The sequence below is a fragment of the Ursus americanus genome, chromosome 5 (assembly GCF_024610735.1).
Source record: "Ursus americanus isolate L20-20 chromosome 5, mUrsAme1.1.p, whole genome shotgun sequence".
Classification (NCBI taxonomy): domain Eukaryota; kingdom Metazoa; phylum Chordata; class Mammalia; order Carnivora; family Ursidae; genus Ursus; species Ursus americanus.
The window spans coordinates 85,647,389-85,663,269 of NC_142131.1; the positions used below are offsets into that span (position 1 = coordinate 85,647,389).

The 15,881-nt window shown below is 35.5% G+C and overlaps 1 protein-coding gene across 1 annotated transcript; it reads right to left on the reverse strand.

Annotated features, from left to right (window-relative positions):
- Positions 1 to 1,920: 1,920 nt before the first annotated feature.
- On the reverse strand, positions 1,921 to 2,889 carry LOC123791183 (olfactory receptor 14K1-like). Its single transcript, XM_045795822.2, has one exon. It carries the CDS (start codon positions 2,887 to 2,889, stop codon positions 1,921 to 1,923), a length of 969 nt encoding a protein of 322 aa, XP_045651778.2.
- Positions 2,890 to 15,881: the final 12,992 nt, after the last annotated feature.

The following is a 15,881-nucleotide window of genomic DNA, read 5'->3' on the forward strand; positions in this document are numbered from 1 at the left end:
TGTCATCATGTACTGAAATTCAGTTCTCAGACACCGATCTGAGTGGCTGTGCAGGGTTGCCTCTCTCAGGGAGAGCAGCAGCAGATGAATCTTGTACATAGCTTTTATTTTGTTTTTATAAGAAAAGTAAAGACAGATACCTCCAAGTATGGGAAAGGAGTACAAAGGGGTGGCAAATATCTTGAAGCGGGCTTCCATTTTCCCATACCCATAGGCACACAGGGAGTCAGTCGTGGGATAAGGGAGGAGCAGGATGTTTGGCTTGGCAATCACCGGGTGTAGAAATGGGAGACTGAGAGTTACATTCTTCCATACCACCTTACTTATGCCCTGTCCCTGGGGATCTTGGGATCTTACTCCTAACAGACCATTGTGTTCAATAATCTGAGAATAGGAACACAGCTGAGATTTCAGCAGCTTCCACATTCACTCCTTAGGGCTTATAATATATTTTCTAAGAATAACTCCACACCACACCCGCCAAAAAAAAATCAGTCAAGAAATGGGCAGAAGACATGAATAGATATTTCTCCAAAGAAGACAAAGGAATGACTAACAGACACATGAAAAATGACCAAACTCACTCAGCATCAGGGAAATACAAATGAAAACCACAATGAGATACCACCCCACACCAGTGAAATGGCTAAAATTAACAACTAAGGACACAACAGATGTTGGTGAGGATGTGGAGAAAGGGGAATGCTCTTATACTTTGGTGGGAATGCAAATCAGCACAGCCACTCTGGAAAACAGTATGGAGGTTCCTCACAAAGTTAAAAATAGAACTACCCTACAACCCAGCAATCGCACTACTAGGTATTTACCCCAAAGAATACAAACATAGTGATTCAAAGGTGCATATGTACCCCAGTGTTTAGAGCAGCAGTGTCCAAAATACGGACAAATCCTAGAGTCCATCTACAGATGAATGGATAAAGAAGATTACAATGATGTGGATGGAATTAGAGGGTATTACATTAAGTGATATAAGTCAGTCAGAGAAACACAAATGTCATATGATCTCATTCATATGTGGGATTTAAGAAACAAAACCGAAGACCATAGAAGAGACAGAAAAATAAAGTAAGATAAAAATAGAGAGGGAGGCAAACTGTAAGAGACTCTTAACTATAGGAAACAAACTAAGGGTTGCTGAGGGAAGGTTGGAGGGGGGTATGGGAAATTGGGTGATGGGCATTAATCAGGGCACTTGATGAAATGAGCATTTCATGTTATAGGCAACTGATGAATCACTAAATTTTACATCTGAAACTAATAATACAGTATATGTTAACTAAACGGAATTTAAATTTAAAAATTAAAAAATAATAAAATTTCCATCAGATATTGAAAAGCAAAAGCTATAAAGTGGAAAAAATAAAACATAGGTATAAAATCTAGGATACTAAAATATAAGATAAATAATAAAATGTTACAGAAGATGATAGTTTTGGAGGAATAAAAATCACATACAAATCTCATGTATATGGAGCTCAGTACAAGATCCAAATCACTGAAGATGTGAGAGGAAAACCTTCATAATTTCTATATAATGAAGTCAGAAAATAAAGGAGTATAGGGGCGCCTGGGTGGCACAGTGGTTAAGCGTCTGCCTTCGGCTCAGGGTGTGATCCCGGCGTTCTGGGATCGAGCCCCACATCAGGCTCCTCTGCTATGAGCCTGCTTCTTCCTCTTCCACTCCCCCTGCTTGTGTTCCCTCTCTCGCTGGCTGTCTCTCTGTCGAATAAATAAATAAAATCTTTAAAAAAAAAAAAAGAAAAGAAAGGAGTATAAAAGAAGATTAATTTCTATTAAAACTGACAATCTGAGATCATTACTTACAGGACTTCATGACATATTGATCTCTAATAGAAGTAATTTCAAACATCTAGTTATTTATGGAATAAAAAAGAAATCCTACTTCCTAACTTCAACTTTAGTCATCTTTCCATTTATTCCACTACTTTTAACCTTCCATAGGACTTTACAAAGAGCTGATTTAATATCTTTGCTCCTCATACAGTAGATAACAGGGTTCAAGGTGGGGGGTACCACAGAATAGAACATAGACGTTAACAAGTCAGGAAGAGAAGGCTCATCAGAGGTTGGCTTTAAATAAGCAATAGCACCTGCTAGAAGGAATGCACTCACCACAATGAGGTGAGGCAAGCAGGTGGAAAAGGCTTTGCACTGCTTCTGCCTGGTTGGGATCTTTAATACAGTGGAGAAAATACATACATAAGAGACCACAATGCAAACTAAACATGAAAATCCATAACAGACCCCAATGGCCACACTGACATTAATAGTCACATGTTTCACAGAACAAGTGAGCTTCAGTAGGGCAGGCACATCACAAAATAACTGATGTATCTTCATGGACCCACAAAAATTTAAAGAGAATGTCCCAGTTGAGTACAAGATTCCCAAGGCCCCTCCACTGAGCCAGGAGACTAACACCAGCTGGACACAGACCTCTTTGCTCATAACAGCCTCATAATGCAGAGGGCGACAAATGGCAATATAGCGGTCGTAGGACATTGCAGTGAGAATGCCAATCTCAGACCCAGACATTAGTACCACAAGGAAGACCTGTAACACACATCCCAGAAAAGAGATGGAGTTGGTGAAGGTGATGCAGTTGAGGATGGATTTGGGGACAGTGGCAGAAATGAGACACATATCTAAGAAGGATAAGTGCCTTAGGAAGAAGTACATTGGAGTGTGGAGGCGTTGGTCAAGAATTGTGAGGAGGATGATAACTAAATTCTCCACTATGGCCACTAGATAGATCAGTAAGAAGAGCACGGCATGTACCCTCAACAGCACACGGCTCTCAGTGAATCTCAGAAGCAGGAATTCCATCGTTACTGTTTGATTCATCATATTTTAAAATGAAAAGCCACCTATTGAATAAAGAAAAAAAGTTATATTAATATACCAAAATGTTATTTACTTCTTTAATATAAACACATGTATACTTTAGCATTGTGGGATAGATGGAAAATTTAAAATACCAAGATCTCCATATTTATTGTTTACTCAGGTATAAAACAGCTGTAAGCAAAACAGTCCAATATAATTGGACTTAAATTCATTGTGAAAGATGATAAGAATTACATTTCCTTCCCTAACTCAATACTTGAAATTATTTTTGAGTATATTTATTTCAGAAGGAGTTGTAGAAGTGGCTCTACATAATTGTAACTGTAATAAAACACATATTGGTTATGCATAAACATTATTATTGATGTAAATGTTGATGTGGGTTAGAAGTCATGGATGAACTTTCTATTTGTAGCATATTGCAATTTGTTTAAATAATCATTAATGTGGGGCATCTGGGTGGCTCAATCAGTTAAGCATCTGCCTTGGGCTCAGGTCATGATCTCAGAGTCCTGGGATCAAACCCCACCCCGTCTCCCTGCTCAATGGAGAGTCTAATTCTCCCTCTGCCCTTCATCCTACTCATTGTCTTTCTCTCACTCTCTCAAATAAATAAAATCTTTAAAAAATAATCACCTAGTGTTATACACAACTAATGAATCATTGAACACTACAACAAATACTAATGATATACTATATGTTCGCTAATTGAACTTAATAAAAAAATAATCCTTAATGTTAGCTGATATTCTAATATATTATCCACTTCTCATTGAAGGAAATTAAAGCTTATTTCCAGGTTTTCCTTAAAGACATATTTTTTTTGGTGAAAATATCATCAATAGTATTTTCTGTTCCTTTTGCGCAGATATACACTAAAAAAAACAAAAACAAAAACAAAAACAAAAACAGAGGGGCACCTGGCTGGCTGAGTCAGTTAGGCATCTGATTTGGCTCAGGTCACGATCCCAGGGTCCTGGGATTGAGTACCACATCAGGGTCCCTGCTCAGCGGGAAGCCTGCTTCTTTCTCTCCCACTCCCCCCTGCTCATTCTCTATGTAAAATTAAATTTAATTAAAAAATTAAAAATAGAAAGCTACTCTGGTAATTTTAACTAATTGGCTTACAAATGTATAGTACAATTTCCCAAAGAAAAGAACAAAATGTATACTCAACTAATGAATCAATGAACATTATATCAAAAACTAATGATGTACTTGGCTAATTGAATTTAAATTTTAAAAAAGGGAAAAAAACTATACAGAAGATTTTTAGCATACAACACTAGCAAGTATTTAATTAATACAAAAACCCAACAAATATTAGAGATGTCAACTGTATCTAGTGAGAAAAACAGTGTCCTCCCATTTTAAACTTACACTGGATTTATAATCCATGATCACTCACAAACCCCACTGGGGAGACCTGTGGTCATATTTTTGTCCCTCAGATTGTCCTTGTCTTTAGAGATTCTCTTCACATTTACTTTAGCATCACTTCAGTGACAATTTCTTTAGGTCTCCATGCAGCCTCTTTCAACCCCTCACAATATGTGTGGCTGTCTCAGTGACCACTCTAATTGAAGAGAAGAGAAAAAATATATAATAATAATTTTCCTTAACCTCTGTAAGTGAAACTCAGTCTTTGATACACAGGTTCTAATCGAGTACTAGCTGTAGAAACATTTCCTCCACACTTGGAATCTTTCCCGTCAGCATTTCCCTGTTCTCAGTCAGACTTTTGGGAAGTCCCTGTCCCGGAGCCCATCTCTCCTGCATTATCATTCATCTTCCCAATCATCAGATTTACACCCTGTGACATGGAGTTTCTCTTGAAAGCTAAAGGTAGTGGGAATTGATCATCGTTATCCTACTTAGGCTTTTCTACCTGTGGAAAGCTTCTCAATTATCTGAGTAATCCAGGGTCAACACATTGTGCACTGGAACAAGAGCAGTAATTATTCCTTCTCCGAAGGACAGTGAGCCAGATTGAAGGCTCCTTTGTGCCTATTCTGATGTTTCTTCTTTCCACCAGGAAAAGTAGGCCTGGACTTTCTATTGATCCTTTACATTGTTTCTGCTACTTACAATGTGATGATTTCTCAACTTTTGTCAAGTTCCATTTTGTTGACCTCTTATTAATCTGTAATTCTGAAAAGTGCAAAATATACATCTAATTTGACCAGTGCTGTTTTTATCTCACAATGTGGACGTAATTTCTTATTAATAAAACCAATATTTATTTTTAACATCTGAAAGCCACCCCCACTGGTTTCACACACAATTATTAGTATCTTATACAACCAAAAATAATTATTAATATTTTAGTATGATGTTTTCCTCTACTTTAATATTATTTCTGTTGATTAGGTTAAATTTATAAACCAGAAGAATTAATATTTCATCATCTTACAGTAAACAGTGCTTTGAAACCACCTATTTCCAAATAATTACTGTATTAATGGGGATATAAATTCATATTTTAATGTAAAAATATGTGAATATAAATATCAAATAATTTAAAATAGCTAATACACAACACAAATGTTCCTATTACTCCCATGGACTTTAAGCAAAGATTTCCCTCTCTACTAAGACGACTTATAAAAATAAGATTTTTTAGAGTATTTTGATCTCATATTTTTTGAAAAGTAATTAACTGATAGCATAAAATTGAAAAAAATGACAGTGAATAGAACATCTCAAAGGGATAAAAAGACATTAGACATATTTGATTTTTGATTAAAAGTAGAGGGTGATGTCTATATATATACATATATAGTATATGTGTATATACATACATATATATATATATTTATAATATACACAAACAATGGACTTTTTTCAGCTATAAAAAAGAATCTAATCTTGCCATTTACAATAACAGGGATGTATATAGAGAGTATTATGCTAACAAAATAAGCCAGTCAAAGAAAGATAAATACCATATGATTTCACTTATGCGTGGAACATAAGAAACAAAGTAAACGAGCAAAAGAAAAGAGAGAGAGAAAAAGACTCTTAACTATAGAGAACAAATACATGGTTACCAGAGGGTTGGTGTTTAGGAGAACAGATTAAAGAATGGACTAAATGGGTGATGGGTTTTAATGAATGTGCTTGTGATGAGCATCTGATTTCTTATGGAAGTGTTGAATTGCTATGTTGTATACCTGAAACTAATATTACACTGTATGTAGTATATCTACTGTTATATATATATATATATATATATATATATATATATATATATATACACACATATATATTATATATATGCCACATATATGTATGTGTATATATACACATGTGTATATATGTAACATATGCACATGCATATGTGTATATATGTGTTATATATATATGTTATATATATGTATATATATATAAACTAACTGGATGTTTACTAACTGGGATTTGAATAAAAACTTTAAAATGTAAGAATAGCATTCATAGAAGACTGGTGAGATGGCATTAACTTTTTTTTTAATTCCAAAGTAATTTTAGTAGAGAAAAAATAAAAATAAAATAGTTAAGTAATTTGGGGTTTCTGTACTCTTCACAATATTTGCTAAAAATGAAGTCTCATTTTCAAGTCCTAATACCCAGAAAACTGCACATAATTTTCCCATACTCCTCCAGGTTCTTGTTTCATGTGCCCCCAATTTCAATTAACTCACGATTTTGATTGAGTTTCTTTGAGCTCTATACACCAGTGTGTGTTTTCCTTGTGCAGTCTCCAAGTTCTGAGAGGAAAAAGTGTCCTTGATGTCCTGTACCTCTAGCAATCTTTTCTCCAATAAGAGGCAAGGCTCTTAACACAGTTTCAAATGGACCTTTATAGAGTACATGGGATTCTCCCAGGAGGCCAGACTTTAATATGTGCCCACATTATTTTTAAGTTTGTATTTAGTTATTTGAAGGAGAACACAACCCAGAGGGAGAAGCAGAGGGAGAGGCAGACTCCCTACTGAGCAGGAAGCTTGATGTGGGGCTCTATCTTAGGACCCTGAGATCAAGACTTGAACTGAAGGCAGACAGTTAACCAACTGAGTCACCCAGGTGTCCCAAGATATGCCTAAATTTCATTTCTCAGATTCTAAAGCCTTTGAGACCCTGCCCTCAACTCCCATCTCTGATCTGAGAGCTGATGCTACTGCCCTTTTCCCAGTGAGATAAACAATGAGTTCTCACTGGGTCTCATTAAACTATGTAGCATCCCTTTAATTATTTATCATACGGATGTGACCATTAAATTCTAAGACATTCATTTTCTTCTAAGGCATGCAAAAATTTAAATTTAAGTCTGCATGCACTAATCTTTGAGTCTAATCATTTCAGTTCAGTTGCAACGAGAGAAACACTAAGAGACACACGTTTTGGGTTGTTTTTTTTTTTCAAGTCCTTGAGGTACTAATTGTCCTGTTGATTTTTCCTTTACTCTCTTCCTGCATTTAAGCCAGATTCCAGTGAGATAACTTTCCTTCAGATTCTCACTAATGAACAGAAATGCCAGGATAGAAAGTCCCCCAAAGTTTATAATTCTCAACATCTTTAGTGGTTCTCAAATAATGTCAGTGACAGCCTAAAAAGATGTAAGAGTTGTGGCTCCTCTTGGGGCCACCATCATAATGAAAGTCAGCAGGGTCTTATTTATTGTTGGGATAAAGTGGGGTCTATTTCCACATCCTGATCCTGTTCTCCTTATCTTCTAGAAAATATGGAATTTTTTACTCATTTCTGTAATGTTTTACTCTAAATTATTGCCTCCCCAGATATCCTGGAAGATGCAATCTCCAAGTCACCTGTATCTGGTTTCTATCATCTAGGAGTCTCTTACTAACACCACCACACTCATGATGGACTTATTTAGATTATATATGTATCCTTATCCTCATCATTTTCTGACATTATAATGACCTTTATTAAATCCATAAGACATTCCACACATGGACCATCATCATGATAACTTTTGAGTCATTTTAGCAATTTTAGAATCACATGGAAGAATTTGGATTGAAATTTAGTCCAGATCAATGTTTAGAATATTGTTACCCTAACAATATTGAGTACAGTGAGCTATGGAATTGGTATATTTTTTCATTTTTGAACATACTTTAAAAATTCTTTTAACAATTTTTACAGTTTCAGGACAAAATTCATTCACATATTTTGTTAAGTTCATCACTACATACTGGATTTTCTGACCCAAATCTGTGTTAGTTTGCCAGTGGTTCCATAAGAAAATACCACAAACTCATGATTTAAATGACAGAAATTATTTTCACACCATTCTGGAGGTTAAAAGTCCAAGATTAAGGTGTGGGCAGGGTTGTTTCTTCTGAGTTATCTCTCTTTTGTTTTCCTATGGCTGACCTCTTGCTGTCTCTTCAAATGATCATCCTCTGTCCACCATTGCCCATGGTGTCACTCTGTCTTCCTATTCTCTTCTTATAAGAACAACAAAGAGATAAAATCAGGTCACCACATGTCACCATTTTAAGTCAATTATTCCTTAAAAGTCCTATTTCTGAATAGTGTCACATTCTGATGTTCTGGTAGTTGGGAATCAACATGTGAAATATCTGAGGGTACAAATTAATTCATAGTATAATATAAATTAGACTGTTTTTGCTTTCTGGTTCCATTTGTCTGTCTTTACTGCTACAAAATATTCAAATTTTATTATGAATTATTTTTGACAACTTCTTGAATAAGAAGTTCTAGTTGTTTTTTTAAAAATAACATGATTTTTATGTACATATTTTATCTGTCAATAACTTTTTAGTTATTCATTTTCTCTTTCTTTCTTTCTTTCTTTCTTTTCTTTCTTTCTTTCTCTCCTTTCTTTCTTTCTTTCTTTCTTTCTTTCTTTCTTTCTTTCTTTCTTTCTTTCTTGCCTGATTTCACTAGGTATAATATTCAGTATAATGCTGCATAAAGACAGAAGAGAATAATCTTTCCTTTCTCCAGACCTATAGTATAAAGCATAAAGAGGAAAACTGGAAAATTTGCAAATATGTAGTTATTAATTGGGACTTCAGAAAAATAAATAACTCCTGCACAGCAAAGGAAATAATCAACAAAACTAAAAGGCAAATTACTGAATGGTAGAAGTGTAAAGAACTTGTAAAACTCAACACCGAAAGGGAGCCTTGGTGGCTCAGTCAGTTAAACATCTGACTCTTCGTTTTGGCTGAGGTCATGATCTCAGGGTAATGAGATCAAGCCCCCTGTTGGGCTTCATGCTTAGCAGAGAGTCTGCTTGAAATTCTCTCCCTCTCCCTCTCCCTCTGCCCCTCCCCACTGCTCTCTCTCCAAAATAAATAATAAATAAATAAATAAATAAATAAATAAATAAATAAATCTCAACACCCAAAAAACAAACAATCCAATTAAAAAACGGACAGAAGACATGTATAGACATTTTTCCAAAGAAGATATAGAGATAATAAATAAATAAATAAATAAATAAATAAATAAACAACCAGATGTCAGATACATGAAAAGATGCTCAACATCTCTGATCATCAATGAAGTAAAAACAAAAACTAAAATCAGATATTAAGGTGTACCTGTCAAAATGGCTAAAATAAACAACACAAGAAACAAGTGTTGTTGAGGATGTGGGAAAAGGGGAACCCTCTTACACTGTTGGTGAGAAAGCAAACTGGTGCAGCCACTCTAGAGAACAGTATGGAGGCTTCTCAAAAAAGTTAAAAATAGAATTCCTACAATCCAGCAATTACACTACTAGGCATTTACCCAAAGACTACAATATACTAATTCAAAGAGATACACGCACCCTGTTTATAGAAGCATTATCTACAATGGTAAATTATGGAAAAAAGCAGAGGCTGCATCCACTGATGAATGGATAAAGATGAGGATAAAGATTGGTAAAGACACACACACACACACACACACACACACACATGAAGTGGAATATTTCTCAGCCATTAAGAAGAATGAAACTTGCCATTTGCAACGATGTGCATGGAGCTAGAGTATATTATCTTAAGGAAAATAAGAGAAAGAAATGCCATTTGATTTCACTCATATGTTGAATTTGAGAAACAGAGGAACATGAGGGTGGGGAGAGAGAGAGGCAGACCATAAAACAGACTCTTAACTATAGAGAACAAACCGAGGGTTGCTGGAGGAGAGGTGGACAGGGTCATGGGTTAAATGTATGATAGCTGGGGTGCCTGGGTGGATCGGTCAGTTCAGCCTCTGACTTGATTTCAGGTCAGGTCATGATCTTGGAGTTCTGACATTGATCCTGGCATTGGGTTCTGTACTGAGTGCTGAGTCTACTTAAGATTCTCTTCATTTGCCCCTCCTGCTTGTGCTGTTCCTAAAATAAATAAAATCTTTTAAAAATTGGGTGATGGGTATTAAGGAGTGCACTTGTGATGAGTACTGAGTATTATATGTAAGTGATGAGAGAGAAGTAATGTTGGAAACAAAATCTGCCAAAACCTATCAACTATGACAAAAGTAGTTCTAAAAAAGCAGTTTATAGCAATAAATGCCTATGTTAGACATAAAGAAATATCACACAAACTATCTTTATACCTCAAGGAATGAGAAAAAGAGAAAAAACTAAGCAAAATAGGAAAAGGAAGAAAATAACAAAGATAAGAGCAGAAATAAATGAGATTAAGAATAGAGAAGTAATAGCAAAGGTCAACAAAACTGAGTTGGTGTTTTGAAAAGATAAATAAAATTGATAAAACTTTTTAGCTAGACCAACCAAGAAAAAAAAAGAGAGACTCAAATAAATACAATGAAAAATGCAAGAGCAGACATGACAAATGAAACCACAGAAATACAAAGAATCATGCTACTATGAACAATTATACACCCTAGACACATGCAACTTATCAAGACATAAAAACATATGAGTTGACCAATAATGAGTAAAGAGAATGGAACCATAATACAATTTCTTTTTTCTAACAAAGAAATGTCTGTGGTGAAATTCATTCACTGGTGAATTATACCAAACATTTAAAGAAAAATTAACCTTAATCATTTTAAACTCTTCTAAAAAATTAAAGAGAATGACCCCTTTCAAATTAATTTTATGAAGTCAGCATTACTCTGATATGAAAGCTGGGCAAGAATATTATAAGAAAAGAATTTTACAGGGCCATATTCCTGATGAACATAGATGCAAAAATCCTCAACAAAATACTAGCAAATCAAATGCAACAACACATTAAAAGGATCATACTTTACGATCAAGTTGAATTTATCCCTGGGATATAATGCTGGTTCAATATACATAAATCAGTCAATAAGATATACCACTTTAAGAAAATGAAGAATAAACACAATGATAATCTTGATAGACAGATAAAACTTTCTCAAAATTTGTCATAATTTCAGGAACATATCTCAACATACTAAAAGCCATATATGACTAGCTTTGAGCTAAAATCATAATGAGCTGTGAAAACTTTTTTTCCTCAAAAAAGTAAAACTACTGTATGATCCAGAAATGCCATTGTTAAGTATATAACAGTTTTTATTTTGAAGAGAGGTATCTTCGCTGTCATGTTTATCACAGCATTATTCACAATAGCCAAGACATGAAACAACCACAATATTTGTCAATGGATTAATAGTTGAAGAAAATTTGGTATATATGTGTACATACATAAATACATATATATGTGTATATATACAACAGACTATATTATTCCATCTTTTCAAAAAGGAAATATTGGAACACCTGGGTGGCTCAGTCACTTAAACATCTGTAGGAGTAAGTTTAGGTTGTTTAGTTGAGATTCTTATTGCTTCTTGTGGTATGCCTACATTGCTATATACTTCCCTCTTAGGACCACTTTTGCTGCAACCCAAAAGTTTTAGACTGTGGTGTTTCATTTTCATGTGTTTCCATGTATTTTTTAAACTTCCATGTATTTGTTTTTTATTTACTTATTTTTATTTCTTCTTTCATTTCTTGGTTGACCCATTCATTTTTTTTCTTAGCAAGTTGTTTAATCTCTATGTATTTGTGGGCTTTCCAAACTTTTTCTTGTGGTTGACTTCAAATTTCAGAGCATTGTGGTCAGAAAATATGCATGGTAGGATCTCGATCTTTTTTTTGCTTGTTGGGGTCTGATATGTGATCTAGTATGCAATCTATTCTGGAGATGCCCCATGTGCACTTGAAAAGAATTTGTATTATGCTGCTTTAGGATGAAATTTTCTGAATATATCTGCTAAGTCCAGGGTATCATCCAAAGCAACAGCTTCCTTGCTGATTTTCTGTTTAGGTGATCTGTCCATTGATGTAAGTAGGGTGTTAAATTCCCCTACTACTATTGTGTTATTCTCAAAGTGTTCCTTTATGTTTGTTATTAATAGTTTTATATATTTGGGGGCTCCTATGTTGGGTACATAAATATTTATGACAGATCTTTTTGTCATATTGTTCCCTTTATTATGATATATTTGCCTATTTTGTCTCCTTTTACAGTCTTTAGTTTAAATTTGGTTGTGCAATAGATTTTGCTACTGCAGCTTTCTTCTGACATCCATTTGCATGATAAATGTTTCCCAGTCTTTAATCTGCAGGTGTCTTTTAGTCTAAATGAGTTTTTTTAATAATATTTTTATTATATTATGTTACTCACCATACAGTACATCCCTAGTTTTTGATGTAAAGTTCCAGGATTCATTATTGTGTATAACACCCAGGGCACCATGCAATACATGCCCTCCTTACTACCCATCACCAGTCTATCCCATTCCCCCACCCCCTCCCCTCTGAAGCCCTCTGTTTGTTTCTCAGAGTCCATAGTCTCTCATGGTTCATTACCCCTTCTGTTTACCCCCCCTTTCTTCTTCCCCTTCTTCTCCTACCAACCTTCCTACTTCTTATATTCCATAAATGAGTGAAACCATATGAAAAATTTCTTTCTCTGCTTGACTTATTTTGCTTAGCATTACCTCCTCCAGTCCCATCCATGTTGCAGCAAATGTTGAGAAATCATTCTTTTTGATGGTTGAGTAATATTCCATTGTCTATATGGACCAAATTTTCTTAATCCAGTCATCTGTTGAAGGGCATCTTGGCTCCTTCCATGATTTAGCTATTGTGGACAATGCTGCTACGAACATTGGGGTGCATATGGCCCATCCCTTCATTACATCTGAATCTTTGGGGTAAATAGCCAATAGTGCAATTGCTGCATCATACAATAGCTCAATTTTTAACTTTTTAAGGGACCTCCACACTGTTTTCCAGAGTGGCTGTACCAACTTGCATTCCTACCAACAATATTGGAGGGATCCCCTTTCTCCACATCCCCTCCAACATTTGTTGTTTTCTGCCTTGTCAATTTTTGCCATTCTAACTGGTGTAAGGTGGTATCTTAGTGTGGTTTTGATTTGAATTTCCCTGATGGCTAATGATTTTGAACATTTTTTCATGTGTTAGGCATTTGTATGTCTTCAGTGGAAAAGTGTCTGTTCATATCTTCTGCCCATTTTTTTATTTGTTTACTTGTTTCTTGTGTATTGAGTTTGAGAAGTTCTTTGTAGATCTTCGATACCAGTCTTTTATCTGTAGTGTCCTTTGCAAATATCCTCTCCCATTCCGTGGGCTGCCTCTTAGTTTTTTTGATTGTTTCCTTAGCTGTGCAGAAGCTTTTTATCTTGGTGAAGTCCCACAAGTTCATTTTTTTCTTTTCTTTCTCTTGCCTTTGGAAATGTATCATGAAAAATTTGCTGTGGCCAATGTCAAAGAGGTTGCTGCCTATGTTCTCCTCTAGGATTTTGATGGATTCCTGTCTCTCATCTAGGTCTTTCATCCATCTGGAGTTTATCTTTGTGTATGGTGTGAGAGAGTGGTTCAAGTTTCATTCTTTTGCATGTAGCTGTCCAATTTTCCCAGCACCATTTATTGAAGAGTGTCTTTTTTCCACTGGATGTTTTTTCCTGCTTTGTCAAAGATTAGTTGCCCAAAGAGCCAAGGGTCCATTTCTGGGTTCTCTATTCTGTTCCATTGGTCTATGTGTCTGTTTTTGCGCCACTACCATGCTGTCCCTGTGATCACAGCTTTGTAGTACAGCTTGAAATCCAGTAATGTGATGCCCCCAGCTTTGTTTTTCCTTTTCAACAATTCCTTGGAGATTCGGGGCCTTTTCCTGTTCCACACAAATTTAAGGGCTGTCTGTTCCCGTTCTTTGAAAAATATCTTTGGTATTTTGATTGGGATAGCATTGAAAGTGTAGATTGCTCTGGGTAGCATAGACATTTTAGCTATATTAATTCACACATATAGCAGTCTAAATTAATTTGTGGTGTTTAAGTTTGAACACATTCCTCAGTCCTCTCTTCACATTTTAGTCACATGTTGTTATATTTTATATCAATTTGTTGTTTATTCCCTTGAGTGAATTTTTACAGAAATATTCATTGTTACTGATTTTGTGTTTCCTATCATTATACTGTTACTTGTCTTCTCTTCCTTCAATTCAAATGGTCCCCTTTAACATTTCTTTCAGGCCTGTTTTAGTGGTCATGAACTTCTTTAGTTTGTGTTTTTTTCTGGGAAACTCTTTATCTCTGCTTTTTTTCTGGATGATAACCTTGCTGGATAAAGTCATCTTGGCTGCACATTTTTCTCACTCAACAATTTGAATATATTATGGTACTCCCTGTTAGCTTGCAAAATTTCTTTGGAAAATCTCCTACTAATTTATGGGTTTTCCCTTATGAGTTACTGTCTTCTTTTGTCTGGCTTTTACATTTTTTTCTTTTTTCACTATATTTTTGCCACTTATGTGTGGAGCTGCTTTTGTTGATTTTGATGGTAGTTCCATGTGCCTCCTGGATCTTGATATCTGCTTCCTTCCCCAAATTAGGGGAGGTTTCAGCTCTTATTGTCCACATAAATATCCTGCTCTTTTCCTCTCTCTTCTTCTTCTTCTGGGGTTTCCATATCTAATTCTATATATTCCTTATATTCCTATAATATGAATGTTATTTAAATATTGTATTATTTATTTATTTATATTAGAGATATAGAGCACAAGCAGGGTGAGGGAGAAAAATTAGCAGACTCTATTCTGAGCACAGAGCCTAGTGTGGGGATTTTGCTACAACCCTGAGATCATGACTGGAAGCCAAAACCAAGAGTCAGATAATTAACCAACTGAAGCACCCATGCACCCCATATAGTATGAATGTTATTACCTTTGATGGAGTTACTGACATCCCTAAATTGATCCTCATTTTGTGCAATCATTTTTTTTCCTCTCTTTTGTTCAGCTTGATTCCTTTCCATTACTTTGCATTCTAGATTACTAGTTCATTCCTCTGCTTCTTCTGTTCTGCTCATTATTCCATCAGTTCTATTTCTCATTTCATTTATTGAGCCCATTTATCTCCACTATGTGATTCCTCCTCTCTGTGGTAAAGGCCTCACTCATGTCTTCCTCTCTTTCCTCAAGTCCAGTGAGTGTCCTTCTGATCATTACTTTAAATTCCTTATCAGGCATGTTACTTGTATCTGTTTTGCTCTGATCTCTAGCCATGGTCTATTTCTATTCTTTTATTTGGGATAAATTTCTCTTTTCTCATTTTGTTTAAGTCTCTGTGACTCTTTCTGTGTATTTGGAAAGTTAGCTATGTCTCCTGTTCTTGAGGGTAATGGTCATATGAAGATCATGTAATGTCCTGATTTGTGGTGTCCCTTGTTCCCCAAGGCCTGGAGATTTCCAGAGTTTCTCCAATGTGTGCTGCATGTGCTCTGATATTGTGTTCTGGCTTCTTTACCTTTCAGGTCAGTCAGCTGCAGAGGCTATCTTTGCCTGTTGAGGACAGTTTTGGTCCTGGGCCTGATGTGGTGCATTTTAAGTAGATGTGTCCTGGTTTCTTTGTGAAATAAGACCTGTCACCACCACCAGCATAACCAAGGCTCTACAAAACTCCTTAATGGGGTGATGTGGTGTGAGCAGGAGTTTGGGCTG